This window comes from Eucalyptus grandis, chromosome 7, assembly GCF_016545825.1.
Source record: "Eucalyptus grandis isolate ANBG69807.140 chromosome 7, ASM1654582v1, whole genome shotgun sequence".
NCBI lineage: Eukaryota > Viridiplantae > Streptophyta > Magnoliopsida > Myrtales > Myrtaceae > Eucalyptus > Eucalyptus grandis.
The window spans coordinates 10,848,621-10,862,601 of record NC_052618.1 but is presented as its reverse complement, the minus strand read 5'-3'; the positions used below and the strand labels follow the sequence as shown (position 1 = coordinate 10,862,601).

Sequence of the window (13,981 nt, the reverse complement as noted above, 5' to 3'; positions counted from 1 at the left end):
ATTTACCTGCCGTCGATTTTTATTAAATTAGATTATTACCACAAAAACCACAAATCAATACACTCTTTGTCACGTCATCAAACTCAAACATTTTATGACAAAATTTAATGAAAATTAGCAAATAGTAATTTTATTATAAATGTACTAATTTGCGATTTTTTTTGTAATATTATTCTTAAAAAGAAAAAAAAAATGAAGCCCAAAATCCATAAATTGATATATTTACATCGAATTTATCCCAAATTTTATCAAAATTCTCAAACTAATACATTCTTCACAAATTCACCCACCACCTAGGTTTTTTTCGTTAAATTGAATTATTATCACAAGAAAATCACAGACTAGTATACAAATGAAGAGTGAAATCTCAAATTGAATCACTCTCTTCGAACATTTTACAGCAAGATTTAATGAAAATTAATATATAATAAAAATTTTACAAGTGTATCGATTTGATATTTTTGTGATATTAACCTTAATAAAAAATAAATAAAGCCCAAAATCCTTGCCTAGGCCTGGGCGTAAAAGGTCGAGTCGGTCGGGCTTGGTCGGTTTTTTTCACTTGCGAGAATCTTATTGTCGGAAGCAGCCAATCAAGCTTTATAAATTTATGGTGGAGATTGAATTATGTTCCCCCATGCACTTTGGGGTGGATGCACGTGAATAGGTACTTTCGAACTTGTAGTTTCGTTTTCGAATATGAGTGCCGTAGCCACGAATCAATCAAGTTTTCCTTAAAAAGCGTCGCGCACGTGATCTTTTCAGAGAGATGAAATGCATTTTTTTTTTTTTTTTTTTATCTACACCACACTAAATGCCATTTTTTGCCATCATTTCGGATGCGTCGACCAATATGGCAATATTGATGTTGTGTTCGGTACGTAGGAATAAAATGGAATAAGAATTCTGATTTCTTTATCTGGTCATCATAAAAGAAAATTAGTTGGAATTGAATGGAATGGGGTTTATCTCGTTTTGGGTGCCGGCTAAAATGAAAATTTTATAAGATTAATTATCAATTTTTGTGATAAAATTATATAATTATAATTATAATTTTATAGCACGAAATAATTTTCTTTTCAATTTTGAAATAATTTATAAAGTATTTAATAAAAATTATAATTGATAAATTAGTATTCATAAATATTGTAAACATATGAGAGAAAAATACTGGTTTTTCTTACTTCTATATTTCTTTGATTACCCTTCCTTTATTTCTCTCCTGTTGAGCTTGCCTCCCCTGTTGCGAAGAACCACTTACAATTTTTCTCTCTTCTCACTAATAGATTTCCTAAAATACCTTTTTTTTTGTATACACACCTATTTCATACATAATTAACTAATTATGTGCATGCTGGTATAGCAAATCTTAACTCCGGCTGTAGATAAAGTTAATTATCTTATAATTTTATAATAATGTTTTATGCAATATTGATTAATAAGTGTCATTATAATTATCAACTAGTCAGCAATAATGAGAACTTTAATATATTATTAGATTCACGAAACAATTGATTTGTATAATATCCATTTAAAATATCCATCAAATATCAATTGCTAATGCTCGTAAAGAATACCATAAATTACTATGATGTGTATTTAACTTGACAAGTTTAAATTGACTACATTCATCGTTGATCAAAAATATTATTTAACTGCACATAATATAATCTACAGTAGTTTACTATAGGATTGCTCAAACTTAGCAATTTAGTAATTATTTATATTAATTATAGTCCTTAATTTTCAAAGTATTATTTAACAACACCATAATAATCAGTTATATAATGAATCTACTTTATCATAATTTGAGCATCACTAAATGAAAGATGGAATTAGCATTCTCATGGAATGCTGGTGGTACATGTATTTGTACATTTCGTTGAACATCGGTATATGTAATTATAATTCTTGTTAAATTTAGCAATTAGTGGTCAAACGACCAAAATTTGAGTAGAAAGTATCGAAAATTTTAAATTTTGCTACCTCTCATCTCTCAAACGAAAAATCAAAAAAAATAAAATTGCCACTTTCTGCCAAATCTTTCAGCAAGCAGAAAATAGGCGTAGCCAGCAAGCAAATCCCGTCAAAATAGTCAATGGATGAAGATTGAAAAATATCGAAATGCTGTCTTTCAACGTCATGCATAGACCAAAAAAAAAAAAAAAAAACGTCATGCATGATTCCACCTTGACAGGACCTGTCCTAGGAAAGTCGCTCACATTGGATCTAGGATATTTGAACGAAAAATACTAAGTTTGGCGTCAATGCATTGACCACGTGTGTACTTTGCCATCATTGATATGATGGTTTGTTTTTTTTAAATCATCGGCTCCTCGATGATAATTATGTTTTTGGTGAGGAATAATAGCATAGCGTCCATATTCACGGCACTATTTTTTTCATGAAAAAGAGAAAAAAAAAAAACTTCAAATTTTTCAACATTTGACTTGTATAAAATAAATTTGACTATTTCATCATTTCTTTTCTTTTTGTTTCTTTTTCCAAAGGACAAGCTCCCCTAAAGCTAGCGCAACTTGAGCTTGTTGAAACTGGCGAGGTGAAGCCTCGCCTAAGGCTAGCTTAACTTGACTCATTGGAATCTGGCAAGTTCAATTCATGTTTGACTTTGGACAAGCTCATCCCTACCTATAGCTGATCCTTAGTTGAGAAAGAAAGAGAAAATAAAGAAAAAAATAAATTTCAAGCATTTTGATCATTTTCCTCAAAAAAGATTGATCGGATTTTCTATACTAAATGATGGAAAATATTTTCTAATTATTTTCAAGTTTTAGCCCAACACCAAAAAAATATTATCATTTTCTTTGAAATTTTCCGTGAAACAACAAAGCCCAAATCCTTTGTGTAATAATGAAACAAATATATATTTATTATGCTATATTATATATATTTTTGCATTTTTTGAATAGGTGCGGAACATGTTGCACAATTGTAGTAAGTTTGCTCGCGTATCACATGATCTCCATGTTAGTTACGAATGGGGAGTAAAGATTTATCCACCATTGATTTGAGGATTGGGCAGCCGAAGCCCTATCAACTTGATGCATGCAATTTTGTTTTTTGCCCTACAAAAAAAGGATGTGGAGAGTGATCAATGCGATTGCATCACATCTGTTATGGAATGTTTCAATTCTAGTAACTAATGCAACACCAATTTTAAAGACACATACAGCAAGAACTCTCTCTATACGGGGTTCTGGAGGCCAAAAAAAAAAAACAATTACTGCTCTCGACCAATTCCGAAAACACATGCTTCAATTTTCGAGAATCAAGGGATGCAAAATTAGGTGCAAATTACACCTACCTCCAATTGCCTTTCTTGCTCTAGATGAATTTTGCTATGTAAATTCGATGCCGACACACGGAGGTTCACATACTTATAACCATTTGTAATTTCAATTTTATTAGGTCCATTATGGGGGTAAAAAATAAGTGATGCGTTTTTCATCAGTTGATCAACACGTAGAAGAATTTGATTAAAAAATCAGCTGTAGTGATACATGAGTAAATCAAATTATCCAAACGATAACCCTCGGTACACAAATAATCATCATCACGTGAAATTCTTTCCTCTTCCACAAGAATCCCTTAAGGTAAGTCAATTTGAAGCAGATATGAAAAGTACTTACGGCTCAAATTAAATACAAACCATAGAAACTTACTATACAAGCTTTTCACAATGCAGCAACAACCATTATTCTATCCTTGATCTTTTTTTGTCACTCAAAAAAGCTCTTGGAAAGGCAAAAGGCAAGTTAGGGTCTAGAGAGAGAGAGAGAGAGAGTTTCCAAGGGGGAACCAAATCGCCAGCAAATACAAACAATAGAAAAAAAAAATCCTCCTTTTCCATTATATAAAGTACCCTTTTTTGTCCACTTTTTCATACATAATTACCTAATTATGCGCATACTGTCATAGCGTATCTTAACCCTAGCTGCAAATAATGTTAATTATCTTACGATATTATAATAATTTTTATGCAATTTTGATTAATAGGTGTCATTATAATTATCAAATAGTCAGCAATAATGAGAATTATAATATGTCCACGTAACATCAATTAAGATATCCATCAACCAGTTCATGAAACAATTGATTAGTACAATATCCATTTAAAATATCCATCTGGTATCAATTAGTTATATTCATAAAGAATTCCATAAATTACTATAATGTGTATTTAATTTGAAAATATTAAATTGACCCGAATTATATTCATCATTGATTATAAAATATTATTTAACTGCACATAATAGAATCTATAACGGTTTACTATTGGATTGGTCAAACTTAGAAATTTAGTAATTATTTATATAATTTATAGTCATTAATCTTAAAAGTATTGTTTAACAACACCATGATAGTCAGTTATATATTGAATATACTTTATCATAATATTAGCATCAATAAATGAAAGATTGAATTAGCATTCCCATGAAATGCTAGTGGCATGTACATATGTACATTTCATCGAACATCGGTATCTATAATTATAATACTTCTTACATTTAGTAACTAGTGGATGGTCGACCAAAATCCAAGTAGAAAGTACCGAAAATTTTATATTTTCCTACCTCTCATCTCTCGAATGACAAAATCAATTTTTTTTTTTTCCATTTTCCATCAAAGTTTTCAGCCCGTTTTCCATTTTTCTTTATTCCAAAAAATATACTAAAAAGCAGAAAATAGGCGTAGCCAGCAAACAAAATCCCTTTAAAATAGTCAATGGTTGAAGATTGAATAATATTGAAATGTTGTCTTTCAATGTCATGCGTGATTCCACCTCGACAGGACTTGTCCTAGGAAAGTTGCTACATTGAAGATATTTGAACGGAAAATCCTATGTTTGGCGTCAATGCATTGACCGCGTGTGTACTTCTCCATTATTGATACGATGTTTTGTTTTGTTTTTTTTTAAATCATTGGCCCGTCGATGATAATTATATTTTTGGTGAGAAATGATATCTAGCATGCATATTCACGGCTGTATTTATTTTGCGGAAAAGAGAGAAAGAACTCCAATTTTTTTGACAATTGATTTGATTAAAATAAACTAGTTAAGGAAAATATTTTTCGTAAATGAAAAAAAAAAATTCTTCAATAGTGGGGAAAATGATTTTCAACTTTCAAAAAGAGGATATCACTTTCCCTCCTCTTTCTCTGAACCAAACCAAGCACCTTCATATTCATGCACTCCTTTTTAATTATATTTTTTAATATTGCTTCTTTTTTTTTTTTAAACGTATTCAATTATTTCATTACTTTTTTTTTTTTCTGTTTCTTTCTTTTTCTTTATTCTTCAATCGATCGTTGGCCACAAGTGGAGGACAAGCTCCCTAAGGCCAGCACGGCTTGAGCTCATTGAAAGGTGAAGCCTCACCTAAAGTTGGCTCGACTTGACTCGTTGGAATTTGGTAAGCTCAATTTTTGCTGGCCTTGGGCGAGCTCATCCCTCGCCTGTGGCGATCCTTGGTTGAGAAATAAAGAGAGAAAAAAAAAGAAACAAAAAATAAAATAGAAATTTCAAGCATTTTAATAATTTTCCTTGGGAAAGATTGATCGAATTTTCCATACTAAATGACGGAAAGTATTTTCTAGTTATTTTTAGGTTTCAACCAAATACTAGAAAAATATTATCATTTTCTTTGAAATTTTTTGCGAAACAATTAAGCCCAAATCCAATGTGTAATAACAAAATAAATATATATTTTTATGCTATAATATATATTTTTTGCATTTTTTGAATAGGTGCGGAACATGTTGCACAATTGTAGTAAGTTTGCTCGCGTATCACATGATCTACGTGTTTATTACGATTTACGAATAAGGAGTAAAGATGCTTAGAAGGATGCTTTTTGTAACGAGAATTTCAGAAAAGCGGCTCTCTTTCATCCACCATTGATTGGAGGATTGGGCAGTCCAAGCCCTATCAACTTGATGTATGCAATTTTGTTTTTTTCCCTACAAAAAAATTGATGTGAAGAGAGCGATCAACGCGGTTGCGTCACATCTGTTATGGAATGTTTTGATTCTAGTAACTAATGCAACACCAATTTCAAAGAAATATGTAGCAAGAGCTCTCTTAATATGGTGTTCCAAAGGCCAAAAAAAAAAAAAAGATTTACTGCTCCCGAGCAATTTCGAAGACACATACCAAGGGATGCAAAATTAGGTGCAAATTACAACTACTTATGATTGCCTTTCTTGCATGATTGCCTTTCTTGCTCTCGAGAAATTTTGTGATGTAAATTTGATGCTAACAGACGAAGGCTCATTGACTTACAACCATTTGTAATTTGGATTTTATTAGGTCCATTATAGGGGTTAAAAATAAGTCACGCACTTTTGTTAGTTGATCCACGTGTGGAAGAATTCGATTAAAAAATCGATATACACGTGTGGAAGAATTCGATTAAAAAATCGATATACATGAGTAAATCAAACCATCCAGATGATAATCCTCAGTACACAAATAACCATCATCACGTGAGATTCTTTCCTCTTCCACAAGAATCCCATAAGGTATGTCAATTTGAAGCAATATGGAAAGTACTTGCTGCTCAAATCGAATACAAACCATAAAAACTTGCCACGCAAGCTTTTTCACAATGTAGCAACAACCATTATTCTATCCTTAATCTTTTTTCTCACTCAAAAAAGCTCTTGGAAAGCCAAAAGGCAAGTTAGGGTCTAGAGAGAGAGAGAGAGGGACTTTCCAAAGAGGGAACCAAATCGCCAGCAAATACACAAACAACGAAAAAAAAAAATCCGCCTTTTCCATTATCTAAATTAAAAAAATTGAATCAAAATAAGTCCTTAAACTATTTCATCCAGATTATGTGTGGACCTCGGCATCTCTAGATGTACCTCGGCATCTCTAGATGTAAAACGTCAAAGCTGCGGATAGACTCGAAAAATATAAATTGAAAGATGGAGACATGTGAATATCGGTATATTAAAATAAAAAGGGCAATCTCGTTAATCTGTTAATGGTATATTCATTGAATAAGCGGGATGACCTTAGTGGATGTCGAAAAATACCCTACTTTTCGGTGAGAGGAACCCGGAAACTCCAAGAATCCGATAAGACATGTCGATTTGAAGTGGATGCAGAAAGCACTAACAGTCCAAATCGGATACAGACTCTGGAAAACTTGCTACGCAAGCTTCTCAACAATGCATGCCACACGACTAATCCATCTCTCTCACTCCAAAAAGCCCACCAAAAGGCCAAAAGGCAAGTTAGGGTTTAGAGATAGAGATAGAGATAAGAGATAGAGATAGGTAGAGAGAGAGAGAGAGGGCTTTCCAATGAGGGAACCAAATCGTCATCAAGTAAATAAATTAATAAAAAAAAAATCCTCTCTTTTTCCTTAATGTAAATTCAAAAAAAAAAAAAAAAAAAAAAGGAGGAAGAGAGAGAGAGGGAGAGGGAAAAGAAAGGGTCGGTCACCTTCCCACGGGGCAGATTTTAGAGGCCAACATTCCTTATTTCCTTCTCCCCCTCTCTCTCTCTCTCTCCACTCCTCTTCCCTCTCTTATTCGCCCAGCTATCAAAATCCTCCCCCCCTCCCTTCTCTCTCTAGACTTCCCCCAAAGCACTCCCCACACAGAAGCCTCCTCTCTCCCTCGCCCTTTCTCTCTCTATCTCTTCTGGGTTTGAATCTCGTTGGCGTTTCTCGTGGTTCCGCCATTGGCGATTGGGGCCTGTTCTTCTGCGCCGAGAAGCTCGCTCCGCTCCGCCGCTGTGGGAGGAAGCGAGATATAGCCGCGGCGCCAGTTTCGGGGTGTCGTCGTCGGCCGGCGGCGGCGGCGTGCGGCGGCGGTGGGCGGCGGCGTTTTCTCGGGCTCGGGCTCGGGCTTTGTCCGCGTTTCCCAATCCGTTCGTTCGGGTTGGGCGTGGGGCGCTTCTTCCTCAATCCCCTTCTCCTTGGGCTCTCGATAAGTTCTTTCCTCTGTCGCTTTCGCTCTCCTGCCCCTCTCTGCGCGGAGTGCAAACCCTAGCTTTTTTTCTCGGGGGCGGTTCTCGGTCCCGCTAATTTTTTTGGGGGCGATTCTTAGGGTTCGTTTCTCTGGTTCGTTTCGGGTTGGTTGGTTGGTCGGGGAATCGATTGGGTTCTTCGGTGGATTAATCGCAGTGGGAGTTCTCGTGTCAATTCGAACGCTTCTCTTGGGCGAATTAGCCTCGCTGGATAAATTTGCTTCTTGTCCCCGTTCTTCACCGACATTGGCCGTTGATAAATAACCTTTCTTGGGCACCATCGTTTTGTTGCTTCTCGGCATTCGTTCATTGATAGGTTTTTCTCTGGTTTGGAGTTTAGGGCTGTTCGACTGCGGGGTAATTGTGTATAGTGTACAGAGAGAGAGAGGGCAAGAAAGAAAGGCCGGGTAGTCTGCAGCGAGCAGTTTTGGGCGAGCCTGAGGGGTTGGAAGTTGCGGGGACGATTGGTGCTGACTGTTTCGGGAGGGTCTTCCATTGAAGGTCCGTGGAGTTTATTGCCGACTGAAAGTGGAATTTTGGGGGGTTCTGGCTGGATTGGGGGAGGTTTCCGACAGTTTTGTAGGACACTGAGGAGATTTTTAGAAGGAAAGGAATCTTGATCGCGGTTCTTGGTATTGTCAATGATCATGTTATTTAATAATGATGGATAGGAGTGAGCCTTCTTTAGTTCCAGAATGGTTGAAGAGCGGTGGAAGCCTCTCTGGAGGTGGCAGTAGACAGCAACAATCTTCATCTTCTTTGCGCTCAGGTACCTTTTTCATTAAATGGCACGTGTCTTTGTTTTTGACATCTGGTGTTGCCGGAAATATCATATTTAGTTGTTTAAGTTTATTGGGAGGGAAGGTAATTGTAGTTAAGACTTATGAAGCATGATACATGAGATGGCATGCGAAAGTTCTTATTGATGTGGGTGTAGGAGAGGATGGCAAATCTACCTACGGAAATCATTTGTTGGGATAAAATAAGGAGGGAAGTTAACCAAGTTTCGAGCTTTGAAGCATGATAGTTGAGATGGCATGTAGAAGTTTTTAAGGATGCAGACATAAGATTATTGGAGTTATCCGTTTTGCTATTGTACTGTCATGTTGCTACTCTGCAACACAATTAAAGATGATCTATCCATTACTTTGTAACCTTTTGAGTATAATCCTTTTGTTTTCTTTTTTGTGGCAAAAGTAATTTAGTTTCTGTAGATTCATATGAGAAATAAAGGTGTGCAGGAACTGTATTATATTTTAACGTTTTGATGTGTATATGCAATTAACCCTTGTTTTGTGTAGCCTTGTTTGTTAATATACTTCCCTTAGGTTTTGCATTTAGTTGAGGTAGAGTTTGTATGAATATAGCAGTAGTGCAGATTGTGAGCTGGGTTTGCTTGGATATGTATGGCCTCTCCAAGTTACTGTATAGTCTCCGCTGAAGCTATTATTTGGCTTTTTACGTTAATGGATAACTTATATGATTATTTTATTTTTCCTTTGATAGATGATCGTTCTGCGAATAAGAACGTGAGAAATAGGTCTTCTTTAAGCAGTGGAATTCAGGTGTCTGATCGAACCACTTCTTCTTATTTTCGTCGGAGCTCCAATAGTAAGGGATCAACACACTCACGATCTTTCAGCAGTAGTAGAACTCATCGGGATGAAGCTTTGGAAGATTTATATGAACTCCTCACAATGACAAGCCATTCTTTGGTTTACAGAAGAATCGAGATTATACTGATCCTGTAGGTAGTTTGCTGCTGGGTAAGTTGGACAAGGATGTGCTACGGCGTTCACAGTCTATGAATGGCAGGAGACAGGAAGAGACCTTGCGTAGTCCAGTGGCTGGTGATATTAGTAATGCGAGAAATGGGGGCCGCAGCATCACTAGTGGTTTGCTTACAAAAGGCAGAGATACAAGTAGCACCACTGAAGCTGCATTGGGACAGGACTTTCCCTTTCTTGGAACTGAAGAGAGGCAAAGAGTTTCTGAAGTAGCAAGAGTACCTTCTGTGGGATCTTTTGCTACCTTTCAGAGGCCTTCAAGTGCTAATTCAGACAAAACTAGTGCAGATGGGTGGACGGTTTTGGCAGAGGTGCCTGGAGTGGTTGGAAACAATAATGCAACTGGTTTGCCGTCTCCGCAAACTGTACCTGGAAGCTCGGCTATTTTAGGTCAAAATATGAATGGCCTTAAAATGTCAGAGGCTGTTGCCCAAAGTCCCTCTCGTGCTCGCACACCTCCTCAGGTAAATATAGTCCCCTGTTGGATTTTATAATGTTCATCTATATCTATCATGCTGTATTTGAACATATAGATGGGTTTCTAGGCTGATAACTTTAGAATTTGCAGTTGTCTGTTGATAGTCAGAGGCTTGAAGAGTTGGCCATCAAACAATCAAGGCAACTGATCCCTGTGACACCATCCATGCCCAAATCTCAGGTAATGTTTCTAATTTCATGACTGTATTCTGGGTTATAGAGGTTCTAACCTATTAGATGCGTAGGTGGAATCGATTAGACTGCTTCATATCCCAATTAAAACTATTTGAAATGCAGTTTTGAGACAACATAAAAAGTGATATTCGTCGTTATGTGCCCGTAAAATTGTGATATAATTTTTCATAATAATTTCACCGATGCTTCACTTTGTCCAAAGCAAGACTCTAAAGCCCATATATACTTGGCTTTCACCTCAATATCTGACAGAAATCAACCTGTTATCCATTAAACTGTGCCTCTTTGTATTGCGCTTCTCTTTTAGGATCTCATTATTGTGTATCACCACTGTCCTTGCTTTTGTTCTTCTAATAACTCTACATGTTACATTATGTTGTTGATTTGGGCTGACTTGCTATGCTTCACCTTCAGAAATCAAACAAAGTTGGATGTCTCATTCTGCTTTTTTGGTAGTTTTAACTTTGGGTCATGAAAATGGAAGAATTGTTTGGTCCCATTATCTGGATGGACAAATTCCCGTTACGAGCTCCATATTTTTGATCTGGTCGACACAAATAGATCCTCGATAGTAACCCCATGGAGCTGGAGCTTCTAGTATTAGGCATTTCTTAGCTTTGAATATGGTATAATTTTACATTTATTAACTGCTTAATGGAATCATAAGAAAAATTGTAAGTTGATAATGCCAGAGCATGTGCTTTTGGTCAGACAAGTTTGCAAATGCTGAAAAGTAATGCCTATGAAAACACTTGCTCCCCTTCAACATAGTAAATTGTCCAAAAAATATTTTCATGAGCCATTATCCAACTTATAAATAGATCTGTACCTTATCTTGTGCTTGCAACTTGTGGTACCCCATTCCATGGCCTAAAATTACCATGACTTAAGCCAATAATCTCCACTCTTAATTGCTCAGGTTGAATTACTTGTTTGGTCTGAGATTGATTGCATTGTGAATGTGTTTAATCGTGGGATTAGCCTATTAGGACTAGTAGGTCAGCCTGTCTAGACCAAGTTTTTTAATTATATAATGGGGTTGTAAGAGAGCTTTATGTTTGTGTAAAAATTTGTTGCATAATTTGGCTGTTTAGTATTATTATAAGTGTGGCGTGTACTCTGCAAGTTCCACCAGATAAAAGTGTGGCTTTATGTGACTTTTATAGAGTTTTTCTATGAGTTCCATTGCATTATTGCTGACAATGTTGGGAGCCCGTATGTTTAACAACAAATTATGCAAGTTATTTTCCCCCTCTATGGGGCATCGTAAGAATAGCGATCACAGTTTGTTATTTGCATTTTCATTTTCATGCTGTGAATGAAAATTCTTCATTTCGTTTATTCTGGTTGGTTAAATGTATGGAGCACTCTTCTGGTCTGGATGCCCTCTTCTTCAGGGTGGCATGTCATTTTTCTTCTGTTCTACATTCTACACCTTCTGGAAAACTAATAATGCGCCACTTTTTCCTCACACTGTCTTGAACAAGCTGTTTGTGAGGCAGTGTAATAAGTCATAGAGAACTGACCATCCTTATATTGAGATTGTTTTGATTTTCTGTGTATGCTTGAGCTTACAAATGTAGATGTAGTGCATTCGCAATTTGATGGAGAGAATGAAATTTCCTGTTTTGAATTCTTAATTGCAAGAGTTAATGATGCCCTTTTAATACTTACAGTTTCTCAGTTACCTTTGATGAGGTCAGAGGGAGCCGTGAGACAGTCCCATGTGCATGCATGTCATAGAGACATTTGCATTTTTGTATTTTGTTGTCCAAACGAATTATTTTTATTTCTCCGGAGAAGTTTGATGGAAGTCTTTTGTTGTTTTTTGGGGGTATAAATTATTTTTATTTCTCCGGAGAAGTTTGATGGAAGTCTTTTGTTGTTTTTTGGGGGTGGGTATAAGAACTATTTTTCTTTCCCTGAAGAAGTTTGATGGAACAAATTTCGGAATAGTGAGTTCTGAATCTGAATAGATAGTGGTGGCAGCTGATTTGTTCTATTAAAAATTAGATGTGTCTTGCCATGTTTGATGGTCAATTTTAATTTAATTGTGTTCTTGATGTTTTCTCATATTTCTTCCAGTTGCTTAGTTCGATGGAGAAATCAAAAACAAGAGCCGCACAGCAGACTACTAAGTTCTCCCCTACGCCCTATGGGAATCAGCCTATGCGTGGTGGGCCTGCAAGAGTGGATGTTGGGAAGAACTCTAATCTAGGAAAGTTGCAAGTTCTGAAACCATCAGGGGATCTGAATGGTCTCTCTTCAACAGTGAATGAAAACCTGGTTTCCCCAAATGGAGTCAAAGTTCCACGTAGCCCCTAAATCTGGCACCATCATCTGTTGGTTCTCACTCTAAGAATTCTGTCAGCAACCAGAACTTGGGAGGTTCTGAGCGTAAGCCAGCTACATCATTGGTGACTTTAGAGAAGAGACCATCTTTGCAGACTCAAAGCCGTAATGACTTCTTCAATCTCATAAAGCAGAAATCTTCTACGAGCATCAGTACTAGAACTGATACTACTAGTACTGTATCAGTTTCTGATCAGGAAAAATCAGAGCTTTTGAGCGCTGAGGCTGGCACTGATTCTATCTCTTTGGAAACTAAGCATCAAAGTTCTTCAGTTATCTCTGTTTCAGACTTTCCAACTGAGCACGCCAGAGAGATAGTTGAAAATGGTGATGCATGTGACTGTACTTTGGGTTTGATCAGAAATGGAGAGGAGCATTTAAACTATCCAAATGAGGAAGAGTTTGCATTTTTGCGTTCTCTTGGGTGGGAGGAGGGTGCTGCAGATGGAGATGATGAAGGCCTTACTGAGGAGGAAATAAGTGCATTTTATGAAGAGGTGGGCATCTCTTTTTTCAAAAAACTAGCGCAATAAATATATGTATTATAATTCACTATATGCTTGTCTCATTTAATGGACATCTGACTTGTGACATTTGATGTTAATGTAGTATATGAAATCGAGGCCATCGTCCCAACTGCTTGGGGGCCAGCAAAAATTTCTCCACCTGAACATGAACGGAAAGATCTGCAATGAGTCATTTGGATTGAGCTCTGCTGGGTCTCACGTGCGATCTTGATCTGCCAAGTGCAGCAGTGAAGTCCGAGGTTGTGATTAATTGTTTAAAGCTGATTATAATCTTTAATTATTTCAATGGATGAAAATCCAATCTAATATTTTGAAGGAGGTGGGGATGTGGCTATCTTTGCTTGGGAGGGAGTGGGAATAAGCTGAAGATGTGTGATCTTCGAATTAGCTTGTCATGTGCTCTGCCTGCCTTTTCAGAGGTTGCTGTAGGAATAGCTGAGGGACATATAGGGAAAAGGGGAAAGAAAAGGAAAATGCTTCTTTCTTTAATATATTTGCTTTTGGATTTGGTCTTTTTGTGAGATTAGGCAATTGACAAATAGCTCACGGTTTTTGGTCATCTGATTAAAGGAATAGAAAGATGAGATAGTTTTTTGGTATCTTGTTCTCTGGGCTGTCTTTATTTTCTCCTGCTGCGATTT

The 13,981-nt window shown here is 36.5% G+C and overlaps 1 protein-coding gene across 1 annotated transcript; it reads left to right on the top strand.

Moving 5' to 3' along the window:
• The first annotated feature begins 9,697 nt into the window (after window positions 1-9,697).
• On the top strand, window positions 9,698-12,786 carry LOC120296281. The gene is made up of 3 exons (XM_039318058.1): window positions 9,698-10,253; window positions 10,358-10,447; window positions 12,547-12,786. Exons 1-3 carry the CDS (start codon window positions 9,807-9,809, stop codon window positions 12,784-12,786), a joined length of 777 nt encoding a protein of 258 aa, XP_039173992.1. The 5' UTR covers window positions 9,698-9,806.
• The last annotated feature ends 1,195 nt before the right edge of the window (window positions 12,787-13,981 follow it).

Coding starts and splice junctions, on each gene's coding strand:
- LOC120296281 (XM_039318058.1), top strand. CDS start 9,807: ATGAATGGCAGGAGACAGGAAGAGACCTTGCGTAGTCCAGTGGCTGGT. Junction 10,254..10,357: donor GTGCTCGCACACCTCCTCAG/GTAAATATAGTC, acceptor TAGAATTTGCAG/TTGTCTGTTGATAGTCAGAG. Junction 10,448..12,546: donor CATCCATGCCCAAATCTCAG/GTAATGTTTCTA, acceptor TATTTCTTCCAG/TTGCTTAGTTCGATGGAGAA.